This window comes from Camelina sativa, chromosome 7 (genome assembly GCF_030686135.1).
Source record: "Camelina sativa cultivar CO46 ecotype springtype chromosome 7, ASM3068613v1".
In the NCBI taxonomy this organism is placed as follows: domain Eukaryota; kingdom Viridiplantae; phylum Streptophyta; class Magnoliopsida; order Brassicales; family Brassicaceae; genus Camelina; species Camelina sativa.
Window position 1 is genome coordinate 367102 of NC_141886.1, and position 17255 is coordinate 384356.

General features: G+C 35.5%; 4 protein-coding genes and 1 non-coding gene across 5 annotated transcripts; 1 reads left to right on the forward strand and 4 right to left on the reverse strand.

Moving 5' to 3' along the window:
- Positions 1-97: 97 nt before the first annotated feature.
- LOC147940681 (uncharacterized) lies at positions 98-3341 on the reverse strand. The gene is made up of 2 exons (XM_087457260.1): positions 1071-3341; positions 98-970 (listed from the first exon to the last, which is right to left on the reverse strand). The coding sequence occupies exons 1-2, from the start codon at positions 3339-3341 to the stop codon at positions 98-100; spliced, it is 3144 nt and encodes a 1047-aa protein (XP_087313386.1).
- Positions 3342-4377: 1036 nt separating this feature from the next.
- On the reverse strand, positions 4378-6631 carry LOC104699580 (gibberellin receptor GID1B). The gene is made up of 2 exons (XM_010414907.3): positions 6172-6631; positions 4378-5876 (listed from the first exon to the last, which is right to left on the reverse strand). Exons 1-2 carry the CDS (start codon positions 6208-6210, stop codon positions 4839-4841), a joined length of 1077 nt encoding a protein of 358 aa, XP_010413209.1. The 5' UTR covers positions 6211-6631; the 3' UTR covers positions 4378-4838.
- A 6451-nt stretch (positions 6632-13082) lies between these two features.
- On the forward strand, positions 13083-13155 carry TRNAA-UGC (transfer RNA alanine (anticodon UGC)). Its single transcript has one exon. It is a non-coding gene; the product is annotated as a tRNA-Ala (tRNA).
- A 216-nt stretch (positions 13156-13371) lies between these two features.
- LOC104699582 (NPL4-like protein B) lies at positions 13372-15534 on the reverse strand. Its single transcript, XM_087459165.1, has 2 exons — positions 14114-15534; positions 13372-13876 (listed from the first exon to the last, which is right to left on the reverse strand). Exons 1-2 carry the CDS (start codon positions 15101-15103, stop codon positions 13622-13624), a joined length of 1245 nt encoding a protein of 414 aa, XP_087315291.1. The 5' UTR covers positions 15104-15534; the 3' UTR covers positions 13372-13621.
- Positions 15535-15659: 125 nt separating this feature from the next.
- LOC104699583 (uncharacterized) lies at positions 15660-16413 on the reverse strand. The gene has a single exon (XM_010414909.3). It carries the CDS (start codon positions 16259-16261, stop codon positions 15863-15865), a length of 399 nt encoding a protein of 132 aa, XP_010413211.1. The 5' UTR covers positions 16262-16413; the 3' UTR covers positions 15660-15862.
- Positions 16414-17255: the final 842 nt, after the last annotated feature.

The window sequence follows — 17255 nt, forward strand, 5'->3', positions numbered from 1 at the left end:
GTTGGTCATTGATGAGGACTGAATACGTAACTGTTGACACACACTTCATCACCCATTCAATCCAAAAGCTGTGAAAGCCCATTGCCAAAAGCAAAGATCATATGTAGCTCCATTCGACTCTATCATAGGCCTTAGACATGTCAGTTTTAATAGCCATGAATTCAGATGAGATACGAGGATGAACTCTCAAACTATGCACCAGTTCATGAGCTACCAAAATGTTATCTGATATAAGTCTATCGGAAACAAAAGCCGTTTGTGTTTCAGAGACTAACAAAGGCAGAAGAGGTTGAAGCCTAAAAACCAAAATCTTTGAGATAATCTTGTATAAAACAGAACAAAGACTTATTGGTCTCAGGTTTACCATTTCGGTAGGATGGTGTGTTTTTGGGATCAAACACAAGTGAGTGTAGTTCCAATCTGAGGGCACGGTTCCTTCTACAAAGAATTTACGAATCTCCTCGATGACTTGTGGTCCAACTGTGTTCCAATAGTGTTGAAAAAAGAGAGCCGACATACCATCAGGTCCAGGAGCACTTGATGCTTTGATTGAGAAAGTTGAATTTTTTATTTCCTTTGCAGAGACCTTCTTAATCAAACCTTTGTTCATTACCTCTGTAACTCTCGATTTGAAACCAGAAAACCACTCTTGAAAAGGAACTGGGTTGGAAGACTTAAACATGTTTGTGAAATAAGCAGAGGCAACTTCCCCTTTTGCAGCTTCAGACTTCTGGAAAACACCATTGACATCTTTGAGTTTTTCTATCCTTTTCCGGGCTCTGTTTAAAATGACTGAAGCATGGAAGAACTTCGAATTACGATCACCACTTCGAAGCCATTTTTGCCTGCTTTTCTGATGCCAAAACTTTTCCTCTTCTATGTAAGCCAAAGCAAGCTCTCTCTTTAGTATACGGATTTTCTGAAAGTTTGACCACCTATCTGACTGTTCTTTCTCCAAAGCTACCTCAATCTGTTTAATTTTATCAAAGGCATTCATGGAATTCTTTTTTTTTCCAGGAGCTAAGAGCTTTTCTGCACTCACGAAGTTTATCAACCACCGATAGATTAACCCTTGTTCTCTTAGAAGACCATGCTTTCAAAATAGCTTCTTTAACACCATTTTTGCGCATAAAATGATTGTCAAACCTAAACTGACCCTTGTATGATTGCTGAGAAGACATTAATTTCACTAGAACTGGTCTATGATCTGATCCTCTCATGTCTAAGAAAGCTTGATTAGAGGCTGGGAACTGAACAAACCACTCACTATTTTCAAAAGCTCTGTCCAATCTACTTTGGATCCACATGTCTCCCCTTTTACCTGCCCAAGTAAATTTGTTACCTTGACTAGGAAGTTCTGCCATATCACAAGCATTTAACATATCAGAGAAAGGTTTGAATGATGCATCACTTCTTCTTGGGCCGCCTAATTTTTCCCCATTGTGCAAAATCTCATTGAAGTATCCAAGAATACACCATCTATCTCTCCTTCCAATGCCCACCCTAGTTAATCTTTCCCAAACTTCACTTCTGTTGTTCTTGTTCGGGTTACCATAGACACACGAAACATAAAAGTTTAAGGCTCTGTACTGAACTTGAACATCCAGCATGTTCTTATCAAAAAATATGAAGTCCAGCTTTATACTACTTTTCCAAAATAGAGCTTGTCCTCCACATTTTCCAATGGGGTCGACTGTAAAGACTCTATCATATCCTAACCATTCTTGCAGGTCTACTAAAATATCCCTCTTATTCATAGTTTCCATCAAAAAAAGCATCTCTGGGAAATGTTTCTTACGCATTTCTTTGAGACGGAGAATCGCCAAGTCTTGAAACCGTCCCAAGCCCTGAAAATTCCAGCTCATTATGCTCATCGGGATGTAGGCAATCCCCCCCTTTGGGATCACCTCCTTGGGATTAAGCTTTGTTGATTTAGCAGTGCTTGTTCCCACAATATCTGCTTTCCTCTTCTCTTTAACCCCAATGGTTAAACCCAAATTTAAACTAGTGTTGCTCTGAGACTGCGAAGGAGGTTTAGGCTTGAAGTTCCTTATGAACTTGGTAGGTCTCTTTCTTGGCTTTGGTTTTTTCAAGCCAGTCCCGGAAGTTCCAGCCTCAAAAGAGCCAGTCCTATAAACCGTCGGACTGACTTGAAAAGGTTGGGAAAGAGTTAGAAAATTACCTCTTGGTGCACTTGAACCAGAATCTATGTGCTCCAAAGGCCAATTTCTATCTTCCAGACCGGTTGGCACTGAGCTGCTAGGGACCACTTTTGCAGTAATGGACCTGTCTATACTCAGGGAGGGATAGGGATTTTCAAAGCCAAATACAAACCCTTTTCCTTTGTTAACCTCTGGATGAAAAATCGGAGGAGGTTCTAATCGTAGAATAGATTTCTTCCCTATAGGATCTTTCTCCACCTCTCCCACTGTTTTTTTAACTCTCTCTTGCTTTACCAAAAGATCCTCCCCGTTTCCTAATCTCAGATACTGCCTCATACATTCTAACACTTCAGCGGCTATGCGTGGTCTTCCAGAGTTTGGATCCGTTCCAATTTGTTCTTTAGAGAGAACACCAAACAAAGGGTCAGACGGCTTTAAAACAGAAGGAATTTTGGTTTTTACAGCCTCTCCTCCTACTCTGGTTGCTTCTCCCAAACCCCCTTGTTGATTCAAGAAAAGGGGACAGAAGTCCTTCTCATGAGTAAGTCTCTGACATTCAAAACATCTCTTTTGAATGTTCTCATATTCAAAGTTTACCAAAGTTGTTCCCACATTCTTGATAACCACTGCCTTAGATCTTCTCAGAGGTCTTGAGACATCGAACAACACCTTCACTCTAATGAACTCTTGGGATTGAGGCACATCCGGGTCAAAAGCTACCTCCAAAACTTGTCCAATAATTTCCCCTAAAGCTGTCAGTGCTTTCTTCGTATAGAAATTGATTGGTAGCTTCCATATCTGAATCCATAAGGGAATAAATTGCAGATAGTTATTAGGTGGGAATTCATGCCATCGATCTATAACCAGTGCCCACTGATTGTATGTCTGAACACCTTTGTCGAGGATTTCTTGAAGATCATGTTCGTACTTAAAGATGAATTGGAATCTTTCTTTCGACAGAGCGATTCCCCTCACTCTTCCAATCTTTTGCCACTTCCTTGGCATATCTTTGATCAGATGATTCATTGGCTGATGAGATGGGTTCAAGGTTCTACCCACCAAGCTTATTGTATTCCTTTCACACGAAGAGAACTCTGGTAAGTCGGGCATTTCGAACGGAACATCATCTTCATCATCAAGAGACATAGCCATTAAGGCTTTGTCTATGGCAGAGGACATGATTTACGGTCTAAAAAGAAAATTTCACAAGAAAAGCAGGAAGGGTTCAAAGAAAAGTTGCTGTTATCTCTCAAGCTTTTTTCAGATCTGCTTTTTGAAAGCTAAAAAGGTGATATGACTGGGTAGATTTTCTCTCAAAGAAACGTGTTTTAGCAACAAATGCTCTGTTTTTCAAGCTATTGAAAGACACTAGGTGAAAAGGAGAGTTCTAAGCCCAAAAAAGAGAAGCATGGTGAAATCCTTGGTATCATGAATGTTCTCTGAAACAAAAGAGAAAATAAATGGCTTTTTTTTTCCTTTTTCTTTTCTCCAATCTTCAATGTCCCTACCACTTGACATCCATAAAAATAACAATACAATAAAACAATCACACATAAGCTCTGTTTATAAATAGTATATTTATAAAGAAATGTGTAAATATATAGAGACAAACATATGTAGACAAAAGAGATTGTTTTCTCTAAGAGGGGTCCATGTTGATCTCCCCAAAGTTCATAACCACTACAAGGAAACTCCAAAAATACTAAATAAAATACATGCACATAAAGGAGGCAACAAGGCAAAAGATGCCAAGGAAAAACTAAAACTATTGAAAAAGGGAATATAAAAGAGAGAAAGAAAAAAAAGATGGATGATTTTGACATTTTTGTCCAATCATTATTTAATATATTAATTTTGGTTGTGTAAGCTTTTTTCTTATTTTGGGTGGATGGGGGATTGGTATTGTGAAGCTTTTGCCTCAAATGCACACACAACACTTGTCTTTTCTCTTCTCTAACACTTATTTCCTCTTCTTTCTCTCTTTATACTTCACTCCAATGCCATTGCCACATGTCTCCATAGGGTTTTCGCTTAGACCATTGGATCTTTAATTTTTTTTTCTCTATTTTGTTAGTTTTATTTTTTTCACAATTGTAGCAAAGATAGAGCAATTGCTTGGGGAGATCGACGTTGAGATTTGTCTAAAAAGATTTGACTTTTGTAAGCCAAAAAACTTTTAAATGCTTTTGAACTAACACAAGAGGAAGGTGAGAAATTACAACAACAAAAGACATGCTCGTTCTATTAATAGCATGCGAACACAAAAGGTAAATATAAACATACACAAATCCACACCAAGGATAAGTTTTTTCACAACATGTTGAAGACAAGTTAGTTGTCTTGTAATTTACCCTCTGTACCCTAGAAACCAATTAAAGTCTACCCATACTGGTACGCAAACAAAGTACCATGTCCCGGTTTAGCCCTAAACCGATAGATGGCGATAACCGAAGTGGTCTTCCTTGAGGCGCAGCCAAGATCTCACAACAAGCCAACTTATTATGCTTCAGGAGACCAAGGAACACAAAAACAAAAACAAAAAGCCCTACTGAACACTAAACAATACTTGAGAAAACTGTACAAAAACCCATCATAGACAGGCAAAACAAACCGATCCTCTAGTGCTTCTTCTTCTTCTCTTAATGTATATATCAGCAACAAGTAATGAGTTGTTTGCTAGGGAGTAAGAAGCAAAGGAGTTGAGCTGGTATGAGAATCGTCAATGGAGTGCACAAACTTATTCAACTCTTCCATAAGGCAGTGAAAGTGATCATTGTTAGGCAAGAAGTAAAACCCAATGGTAGCTTGCTTCAAATACAAGAGATTGACATCAAGACCAGTCTTCTTAAGGCCATCCACATAAGCCAATTGCCAATCCTGAACAAGATCTAAACCAGCAACAACGACAAGACTCTTGGGAAAGTTGACTCCTTTAAGGCTTTGACCCCTGGGGCCAAAGGGATTACATGCTGGATGATCTCTGTCTTCACCTTCGGGTAGATAAGCCCTCCAATACCAGTCACGATCTTGTATAGTAACAAAGTATTTGCCATCAAGGGTCCTCTCAGAAGGAGTCCTCTCTTGCCCACCAAACATAGGATGAAGAAGAATGTTACCCAAGACTTGGACACCTTCTTTGGTAGCCCTGACAGCAACATTGTGAGCGATGTTGCCACCAGAGCTATCTCCAGCCAAATAAACATAAACATTGGAGTGTAGACCACTCTGAAGCCAGACTCTGGACTTGACCCACTTGAGAGCATTCCAACCATCGTCGTAAGCGCAAGGGTAACGGTGCTCGGGGGATCTTCGGTAATCAACGGAGACAACAACAACACCGCAGATGGTGACAAGGCGTCGGCAGAAAGTGTCGTAGATGGCGCTGTTGGCGGAGGAATGAGTGAAGCTGCCACCGTGGAAGAAAATGAGAACAGGGACGATCTCGGTAGTGCTGAGAGGTTCGGTAAGGTCGAGGGTACCGTGGTGGTGGCGGGGAGAGAGGGAAGCAGGTTGGTAGATACGGGTGAGAAGGTTGGTGGAAGAGTCGACGTGGTCAAAGGAGAAGACGCCGTCGACGGGGAAAGCGTTGGCGGGAACTTTACGGTCGAGAAACTCGGCGAGATCACGGTTGAAGGAACCGTCAGGACGGCGGAGGACTTTGTAAGCAAGCTTGAAATTGGAAATGAGGACCCATGTGTTGAGTGGGACAATTCTCTACAGACAGAAGCCCCAAAAAAAAAAAAAACATCAGAATGATAGATATGATATGATGGGACGTCTTAGATTTTATTATACCCCTTCCTTCTTTGCTTCTTTAAAAAAAAAAAAATCGTCCGTACAGGTGTGAGTTTGGTGAATCGTATATAATTATATATCTATATGATCTTCAATTCAATTATAAAGGGATTTGAGCAAGGAAGAAGCAAATCTAAGGAAAACAAAAAAGGGAGACTTTTTTGTATGTGTGTGTGTGTATTGTGAGAAGGAGGAGCAAAAGAGAAAGAAGAACCTTGCATTCGTTGAGGTTGACTTCGTTTCCACCAGCCATAGCCGCCCACAGCGCAAAAAAAAAAAAAAAAAAAAAAAACTTGAAACACTGCAGGAAGCAAAATTGTAATCTTCGGTGTGTAAAATCAATGAAGGGACGACCTCATTACCAATAATTACCAGTGGAGAAAGAGGAAGAAGAAGAAGAAGATTTTTTTAGAAAGGGGGGATGGATTTGAAAGAAACCCAGAATAGGAAAAAAGAGAGAGATTTAAATAGAGAGAGAGAGAGAGAGCAGGAGAAAGAAAAAAAAGAGAGAGAGAGATGGGATGCAGCAGAGGAAGACGGAAGTACAATAGAGAGAGAGAGAGAGAGCTGAGCTGAGCTGATGGTTGGTTGGTTGGTTCGTTCCTTCGAGAGAGAGAGAGAGACGTTGAATACTGTATTATTATTATTATTTAGAGCAGAGCTGATGATGGTTCGACTCTCTTCCTTCCTTTTTCTTTTTTATTTATTTACTGTTTCCGTATCTGGGTCCCTCTCTCCACCCTTATACTATCCATTGTTTTTTTGGGTTAACTTTGTCGACGATAAGGTAATTTAATGGTCTCAATCGGCTGATTAAAATTTTATTTGTTTATATAGTTGAATTAATTAATTATTTTTAACTAGGAAATACAGAAAATGTAAATTTAAAAAGAAAAAAAAAAGGCAAAGAAAAAGGGGGAGGCCACGGTGTAATCTGTAATGTGGAAGAAGAGATAGAGAGAGAGAGGATTGGGCAATTGGGGCACGCCAGTCCTGACACGCTCTCTCTCATAAGTGCTCCTTTTGACCATCCATTTTTATTTTTCTACCCTTTTGTTTTCTTCCCCCTCTCCCCTAAAGTAAAACTACTCTTCTTTTTTTTTTTATTCACGTTTCATTTTGTGAAAATTTCTCAGGATTATGTAAAGTTTATAGATTAGTACCAACAATTTCTAATTTTTTTTAGTCATTAATTTATAAAGTTTTAGATTGCTCTTAATGTAACAAATGGTATTTTGCATTTTTCCTAGACTTTTGTTGTCTACTCGTATAAAATACAATTATAAAATACGATCAATTGGTTCCATGTGATGGAAAATAAAAACGAATGTAAAAAAGAGAATCCATAAGCTAAGAAGCTATATATTCATTCGAGTTAAAAAGAAAAAGAAAATAAAAATAAAAAGTTGCTTTTAAAGATCATTCATCATCTAATGATATATAATAAATACTACCAAAAATCAAAATTCAAAAGTATGGTTAGGCAGCTTTAAACTATTTAAAAGATAAAAGACTACAAAAGTTCTTTTTTTATCAATCAATGATGGTTTTTGTTTTAATTATATGAGTGTGAATGCAAATTTGTAAATAAAATAGTAAACACAAAAAATTAGTTAAAGGAAAGTGACAAAGAAAAATAAAAAAGAGATATCCAGCGTGCGACCAACGCCATGGCATGTGGCGACAAAAGGGTTGTGCTGTTTTCTTTTGGTTAATTAAAGCCATTAAAAAACAGAAGTCGAGATTCCTAAAGTACCCTCGTACCGTCTCTAAGATTTACGAGTAATTGCCACTATTACTCGCTTAAACGTGTTCTATTTTGGGCTGATGACATCATCCCTCTCCTTCACTCAGGGGACCCCTCTCTTTCAAAGTTTGGCTTTTCCACTTCTCCCTTCTTTTTTACTTTTTTTTTTTTTTAAATATCTTTATAAGATAGTAGTACGATTTTATTTGTCCTGTATTTTAAAAAAATTAGCAAATATCCCTATCCATGCCCTGTATTTATTCTCTATCACTTGTGAAAATTTTTTGGAAGCTGTTTTTGCACTTCAAAATGATAACAAAATTCCATTATAAACAAAACTATTACCATTTTGGGTCCTTTAGCATATATGGAAGACAAAAAATAAATTTATCTTTAAAAAAAACTCGGAAGATCCAACACATAGTATAGCGTGCTAAAGCGGATGTACGAGAATGGTGTCGGATTGTTTCAAACCCAGTCGCCCCATCGTCTTTAAAACCAAAACATACTCATTGGACAAGACCACCTCAATTTATGCTCAAATGCAATTATGATGCAAGCTATGATCCTCTTTCTCAAGTGGTATAGGGCGGGTGGATTTTGCGCGATAACTGTGGCATTTCCAATGGCTGGGGTTCATCGAATATGGGGTATGTTTCATCACTATTGGAAGCTGAAGGTAAAGCTCTGTTAAATGCGATGCAACAAACGTGGATACAAGAAATAAGAAAGGTAGTCTTTGAAGGAGATTGCGAGATATTAATCAAGATGCTGAACAAGTCGACTTACATTGCTTCGATTGAAGGTGTTTATCAGGATATATTACAATGGTCACAATCCTTTGATCTAATACAATTTGTTTACATCCAAGAAATTGTAATAATATAGCTCATGTCTTAGCAAAATTCGGATGTACTACACAACCTTTTTATTCGGCATGTTTTCGTCCTCCTGTATGGTTAACACAAACTTTTTGTATAGATTACCATTCATCATTTATATAAATTCCTTTTTGACGAAATAAAAAAAAAGTACTATAATTTTATTTTCTTAAATACGTTAATTGGGATGTATCTGTGTAGAGAATTAATTTTATCTATTTAGTAGTACTACTTCTGATATAGATGTATAATCGTTTTCTGTCATTTCCTCATTTTTCAACTGCTTTATACGATTCTTGTATTAACTCAATTGTTGTCTCGTTATTTGTTTCTGCTTTTTTCTTGTCTTTATATCAATATACTTGCCATTTGCAATGTGGCATGTTTTGTTTGACTTGTCGTTTTAAATCTTTTATCGGGTTGATATATCCAACAAAAAAAAATCATTTTTATCGGGAGAAAATATATTTTGGAAAAAAAGTTAAATATACAAATTAGCCGCTCCAACCAAATCCATGACTTTTTTTTTTTGGTTATTACTAAAATGGACTCATTAGGGGTAGAATGTGGGAATGGGCTTAGGATTTTGTCGTCTTGTGAACCCGAAGAGCGTGGCCATCACACGCCAGTAACTCTGTCAAAATAAAAGACAAGACCCAGATGTCGTCCTCCATCTCTCTACTCTAGCTTAATTTTTTAACTGCGATTCAATGCATTTGGACGTTCCCAGTAGATTATTGAACATATAAAATATGTAGTGATGGTTTTTTTAACGAGAGTTTTTTTTCGGGTGTTTGAATCCGAACAAAAAATCATCAATCAACAGATTAACACAAGTAAAATAAATTCAAAGGTTTAGTGAAGTAGTAAACATGAAGAAGTTAAACGAATGAGAGAATTTGGGAATGGGAACGGGTCCTACTTTGATGGCTTCGCTACCCAAAAGAAACAAAAGAAACTTTGCCCAACCAACGACGTTAATTTTTTACAAAATATTGTTGCTTTTTGGTCTATCTTTCGGATTTGACAAATCAGAACCATGAATCTCCCACCGATGGGACCAATACAGTAGATCTCAGCCGTTGTTTTATCCCAATACTTCTCTCTTTATTTTATTTTTACTGTCTTAGTAGTATAATTTGTACAACAACAAACATATAAAATTACCGGTTAATTAGACTTTAATTACTCTGTAGTCTCTTTTAAGGCTTTAAAAATTTCTTTACATAATCATATTCACATTTCGTTTTTTCGCATGTGAATTTTTCTACTGAAACCATTATTAAATCGTTAATATTTACCAAGTAGCTAAAAACAGACTGTATCAAGAACAAATTAGTAGTACATAAGAGTATAAATACATCATTGAATAAAGAAATAACAAACATCAAAATAAGATAACTTAATTTACTATTATTTATATATATTATAAGATAATTGTAACGCTAGTTATCTAATAGTATTGTTGCTGTTGTTGTTGTTGTAGTAAAATGATTTATGTGGTTCTACCATCAAGCAAATAATATCACGCATAATTTTATTTCTTAGTACTAAATTACTAATGAGTAGTGACAATAAGAAAACAAGGAAAACAAAAAAAAGAGTATGTATATCAATAAAATGTAGTATTGATCTCTACTATATAATACACACACTAGCACAAAATGTTCTAGTTAATTTAAACTAGAACAAACAAATTTTCATTTTCACAGTTTGTCTTAAAGTTACATGATGACAAAATATTGTTGGGGTATAAAGAACAAAATAAAATATTAGTACTAAAGTAAACATAATAAAAATAAATAAATAATCAAAAGGAGAACACGCTAAGGTATATGATTCGCGTGTCTATATGAGGCTTTCTTTAGTTTTGTCGTCATCTATTTTGTCTCTTTGGTACGTGTGCTCACATTTTCCACTCCTTGCTTTCCCAAACCCTTGATATTATTATTATAAATGTAATAAAAGTAGAAATAGTTGCTCTCCCATATTAACACATCAGCTTTTTAGTTGAAATTGGGGCTTACAATCAGATTATTTGCTTACCAATAAAAACATTTCATTAATACAGCTCATATTTCTCAGCCAATAATAATTAATTCATGTTCCACATCACTATTTCTAGATTTTTAGGAACTAACACATCATTTAAATTATATAACCAATTAAATTATAAGAAATAATAAAAATCATCAATAATTTTGGAAAGCAATGTTTAAATTTATAGCCTAAATTTAAACTAAATTAATAAAGGGGAATTTACAAAAATACCATTTTTTCTATGTCACTTTTAAAAAATATCCTTTCATGGTGTCTATTTTCAAAAATACTCCTTTTTAATATTTAAAATGAAAAATTATAAACTTTAAACCCAAATAATAAATCCTACCCCCTAAAAACTATACCCTAAATGTAAAAATAAAGAACCCAAACCTAAAAAAAATTAAAAAATTAATTTAACATATTGTAATTGTGTAAAAGAAGACAAAAATGAAAATGTTCAAAAAAAAAGATATTTTTGAAAAAAGGTATCTTAAAAAGAGCATTTATAACAAATTCTCATTAATAAATCATTTACAATTTTCAAAAATATAATAATATCAACAAAGTATATTAATCATTGTATGTCGTATCAATATTTTCCAAAAACAAAGGTTTAAAATTATAGCTTAAATTTAAAATAAATTAATAAATCATTTCCAATTTATAAAAATATACTAATGTTAACCAAGTATAATAATAAAATCAATTCAACATAAGTATCATATTAGTAAAGTATAATATTAGTCAAATATAAATATAATACAAATAAAATAATAATATACTACAAATAGAATATAAATTAAGATTAACCACGAATAACACAAACCAAACTAAAGTAAAACTATGTATGTGTATATTGACTTACATGGGATTATTATCAAACAAAACAAAACAATTAGATTTAAAAAAAACAAAAAAAAAAGAAGTAAATAACTTCTCTCAGAACAAAATAACTATATAAAAATTATGTGATTAAATTTGTATAAACTACAAATATAATACAATAAAATCAAGCTACACTAATATATCTCCCACAACAAGTAAATAAAATAAAATTTGAGATTAGTGTTGATAGTGATTTTATATATAAGAACACCAACTAATGATAAATTGAACAATATTTAAGTTCCATAATTGAAGGTTTTCTATTTTAGTTTTAAATCAATGACTTAAAAATTACGTTGACAATCAACCTAATTGCTATGCTATTCAACATAAGTATAATAATATGAAAAAGTGTTAGTAATACCCTTTTATAAATACTTCTTCTCAAAAATATCATTTTTTTGGTTATTTTCATTTTTGTCCTCTTTTGCATAATTACAATGTATTAAATTGATTTGTAATTTTTTTTTTAGGTTTGGATTCTCTATTTTACCTTAGGGTATAGTTTTAAGGAGTGTGATTTAGTATTTAGAGTCTAGAGTTTATAATTTAGTTATTTTGTATATTGAAAAAATGTATTATTAAAAATGGACAATAAGAGAAAGTATTTTTGCAAAACGGTATTTTTACAAATGCCCCTAATAATATTAAATAATACACAAAACGAGACTAAAGTAAAAATATTTCTATGTACTTTTACAAATAATAAATTTTATAACAACAAAAAAAGACTATATAACAATTATGTGGTTACATTTGTATAAACTGCAAAACAAAAAAATACCACAAATTCAAACTACACTAATATATCTCTCACAAAAGGTAAATGAAAAATAAGAACATACATTAGGTTTAGTTAGACTATTTGAGATTTCTCTATTTTGTTATTTTATTAGTGCATTGTTATATCTTATTATTAGATAAACCAATATTTTTACAATTAATCCAATTTCAAAAAAAAATCAATAATTTGATATATCTAAAAATAGTTACAAAAAATATCTCGCGGCATAGCGCGGGTCTAATCTAGTTATAAATCAAACTTGCACTTATTAATCGTTTTCTCCCACTATTGTTTTGTGAATGGAATATCGAACTCAATTTCAATTAATCAGGTTTTGCAAGAATCATTAAACTTCGACACTTGAAGATGGATCCAAGTAAATAAATGGAGTTGAAAAATAGATATAACGACCAAAAAATAAATATATAGTAAATCATTTTTTTTTATGAGAAGTTTCTGTAAGCATGATAATTAATTATATAAGAAAAAGGCTTCTCTAGCTCCCTTCATAATGACAATAAATGATAATAAGAAGAAGAAGAAGAAATGACATGGACAGACTAATGTGTTTGAACGAGCTTTAACGCAAGTCTTCCCCACTATGAGACTTTCATTTTAATACGTTTTCGGACAAATATTTCAAAAGTGGAAGAAGACGACAAGAAGATTTTTTGTTTGCTGTCCCCTCTTAATTTGTCGTCTTTTGTCATGAAAAGCAAAGTAACCGTCCAAGTCCAACATCGAAACGTTTTTGGATATTTTTAGAATTATGCTAGTAACAAATTGGGGATGTAGCTCAAATGGTAGAGCGCTCGCTTTGCATGCGAGAGGCACGGGGTTCGATCCCCCGCATCTCCATAGTTTGCTTTCAATTTTGTTAATTTAAGTTTTTAACGATGTGAATTTTGTATTGTTGTGGATTTGTAAAGTCACAAGCCGATAAATTTTGAAAGGGGATGTAGCTCAAATGGTAGAGCGCTCACAAATCCCCCGATTTTTTTTAAAATAATAGCTTATCATGTTTTATGGTACTTGAACTGAATAAACCCATTTAGACCTTAACATTTCTAAACCTTTCTCCTTCAAATTTTCTTCATTTTATATTGCGTATAAAAAAAGATAATTTAAAGAAATAAGTAAAACTTGTACACAAAAATCTGAAGGATAGAATATGAACACACAGACTTGTAAAAAAACTAAGGAAGTGCCAAACTCTTGTAAGCTTGTCTGGTCTACGAACGAAGGCACTCACTCAAAAGTGCTAACGTGTGACAAGATCGATACTCGAGCAAGGCATACAGAAAGAGAGATAAAAGACGAAAAACTAAGAAGTAGCGGCCATGGACTCGATGAGCAACTCATAACCCTCAGGGACATGAGACTGGAGACGGACGCACTCAGCCAACGCAGGGACGTCTGATGATACGTCTAGAAACTGGGCAACAAAGAGAAGAAGATGAAAATCAGAGATCCTCTTCACAAATGGGAGGCTCTTTGCTCGCTCCAAGTGTGTTTTCAAAGCCCGCATTGTTGTTTGAATGCTCCGGTTCTCTATCGGGAAGGTACACGACAGCGATCCCTGGCAGTTAAACAACCAAACAATACTCACTCAATTACACATACAAAAAAAAACCCATGAATGTTCTAAATTCATAACAGTCTAAAGTACAAAACAATTGTGCTTCCTATCAATGGCAAGCAGAAACATAATAGTTGGCAATTTATCATCCTATGGCTGGCTACTTAGCTAAATCAGATGCCTATGGCTGGCTAATGTAACATAGTTGTAATTTATAAAAGGGGAAGAGAAAGGAACCTGATGATCCAAGATCTTGACAACGACGAGGAAGAAATCATTATCGACTTCTTTAAGATCCTTGACACCAACAACAACCTCTTTCTTCATCTTGGAGAGCTTGGGATCATCATCAGATCCAATCTCCGTCTCAAACCATCCTTCCCTGAACAACCTAACGCACATATCACTCATCTGAAAAGCCTCGAAGTGGACATCCGCACCACCGTCCTCATTGATCTCAAGCTTCACAACCGCAGTAACCCACTCCTTCAACTCGCTCTCAGCGTGAAGCTGAGCCGCAAGCAACACCTCAACGTTGGACAAAGTGTACTCCTTCTTGTCCTGCGTCACGGTCTGGTTGAATATGAACCCAACCCTCCTCATCCCTAACCCCAAGGCAATCGCATCCACACGCTTCTCCTCAACAGCATCTCTCATGAGAATGAGGTTGTCCTCCATGCCCTGCTGCGGTGGCTCGTAGATGAAATTGACCTCAACCTGACCATCCTCAGAGACGTTCCCGTACATGAAGCCACCGCGTTTGACAGCGAAGGCGAGGGACTCGTTGACGTAATGCTGGAAAGCATTGGCGCAACCGCGATCGAAGGAGACAGAGTCGCAGTGAGAAGTCTCCTGGCGACCGACGCGCATCTGACGAGCGATGAGATCTTCGACGGTCATCTTCTTACCGAAGGAGCCGGCGGGAGTGACGGCGGGACCACCGCGGATGGTACGCTCGCCTTCGTAAGCAAGGTAGAGGATAGAGCCGTGGGAGAGATTGAGAGAGGAGATAGGGAGGTTAGGATCGGTCATGTCGGTGAAGGCAAGGAATTCAGAAGGAGACTTGGCGAGGAGAAGGTTGCGATCGGTGGATAAGGTTTGGTTGTGGATTGGGATCTGAAGCTGATCTTCGATTAGGGTTTTGAGTTGGGAGACTGTTACGTGAGCTCCTCCATCTACGCTCACTCTCTCCAATCCATCTCTGCTTCGGATCCTCAGCATCGTCATCTTCTTCCTTCAATTCAATTCAGATCAAACTAACAGACAGATTGATTCGACAAAATCTCCAAACCTGCTTCGAGTTTTATTAATAAATAACCCAACGAGCTTCGACTCGAATAAAACCTTGTAGGTTCAAATAGTAAGTAAAAGTGCTTTTCTTCTTCCGAAGGGAAACACGAAAAGCTCTGAGATTCGTCGAACAAGGTTTAGTTCCCAGTTCAAGGAAGAATCTAAAAGCCCCCACCCCCCCAAATCATATTAAAACCAATTGGAAGACAATTCCCATAAAAACGGCGACGTTTAATATATTACCAATTGCTTCTCCCCATTTAATTTGAATGGGCTTTACTAGTTAGCCCAATATGCTCGATAATATTTTGTTGACTACTACTACCGGACCATTACCGTAATTAAATTATATGTCCTGTATTAACGTTTTAGAAAACTAATTATAAATTTTATTACGGTAAAAATACGAAACTATGTTTTTTCTTTTTTTGGTTGAAATTATTATAAACATAAAATAAAAAGCACAGATCAGATTATTCTACGTACGATGAACTGAACAAAAAAACTATATATAAACGGGAAAAGGGAAGAAAAAATGTCGAGAAATCACAATATCTCTAACAAAGGTATTTTAAATCAATACATTCAAATTAAACACACACCCTGAAATAATGTTATGTTGTATACTATACTAGTCATCATCACTAGTATCATTTTTGTTTTGTTGCTATAATTAAGTCAATCAAAACAATACTATTAAGAAGCCAAACAAGCTTCCCAAAACATTCGGTTCTTTTCAATCTCACTAATCAACCTCTCGTCACTTCCCGTCAAAGATGAATCACGGTCTGTCCTCTCCGGCCATCTCCGATAACTATTCACCTCTCCTTCTCCATCATCGTGATCCTCATTCTCTCCGGCGACCTCTGCTTCTTCTTCTTCTTCTTGACCAACCGGGTCAAGATTAGTTGACCTACTCGTCCTTTGGCTCGTTGACGTCTCGCACCTGCATGACTCGGCATCATCACCATGATCTTCACGACCTTTCGCATCATCGCCTTCGTGGCCATGTTCCTGATGATGGCTCTCGGAATCTCCAGATGCTTCGAACAGCAAAAATGTTGACACTTCGACGACGTTGTTCTTCGTGTTCATTCTTCTTGATCCTTTTTTTGTTCTCTGTTTCTTGGAAAATGACAAAAACACAAGCACAAAGCTTAAACAAATCTCTCTTTAGTTACATGTGATATATATATATATATATATATATATGAGAAGATGGTAAAAGAAGAGATAACGTTGCTAAAATCAGATTTCTTGGGCGCTTTAATAAAGTTATTATTTTTATAATATAAAACCTAACAGAGAAATAGATTGTATGCAACTTATTGTGGGATTCGGTTTCTAGAAGGTATGAATTTGTAAGTTGAATACAGTCAAATAGAGTTGTAGTAATGTTCCATTAATTAATGGATAAACAAGCAAATTAATCTAACTCATATATGACAATAGAAACTACTGATCCATATATACTTGAATTGTTATCTTAACAATTAGAATTACATATATTTTCACTCATTATCTTAATTACTATATTTCAAAGAGAATAATCATCCAACAAATACCTAAATTTGGGTTTCCTTTTCTTTCCTCGCTCTCTAATTTGTTTCATGTCTTCTAGAACGTGTGAGAGACCAAACAAATTACATGATCTGCGTACGTCCAAGTGTCAAATATATGAGTGTTAACTTGTCTCACGCTAATAATGATGTGGCACAATAATTGACACAATCGATCCATTCATTATTTAATAATACAAACATACTTTACGTGAATGCACAAATATACAAGTGTGACATTGTGAGTCTATACACGAACCCGACAATCGTGGTTTGGTAGTTAACGGCTGGCTGGCCCTATACGCAGAAACTTGGAGAAAATATGAATTTTGATAATTTTCTCCAGTTTTGCTCAGAGAACTTTTTTTATTTTAAATTTGGTAAGTGTTAACTCACTGGACTTATACTTTACGGGCATATGCTAATGGGCTTTCACGAGGCCCGTGTTATAATGCATACGAAACTATTATCGCATTACAAGATGATGAATGGATCGATACAAATCGATTAAAGCTTTTTAGGTGATATAT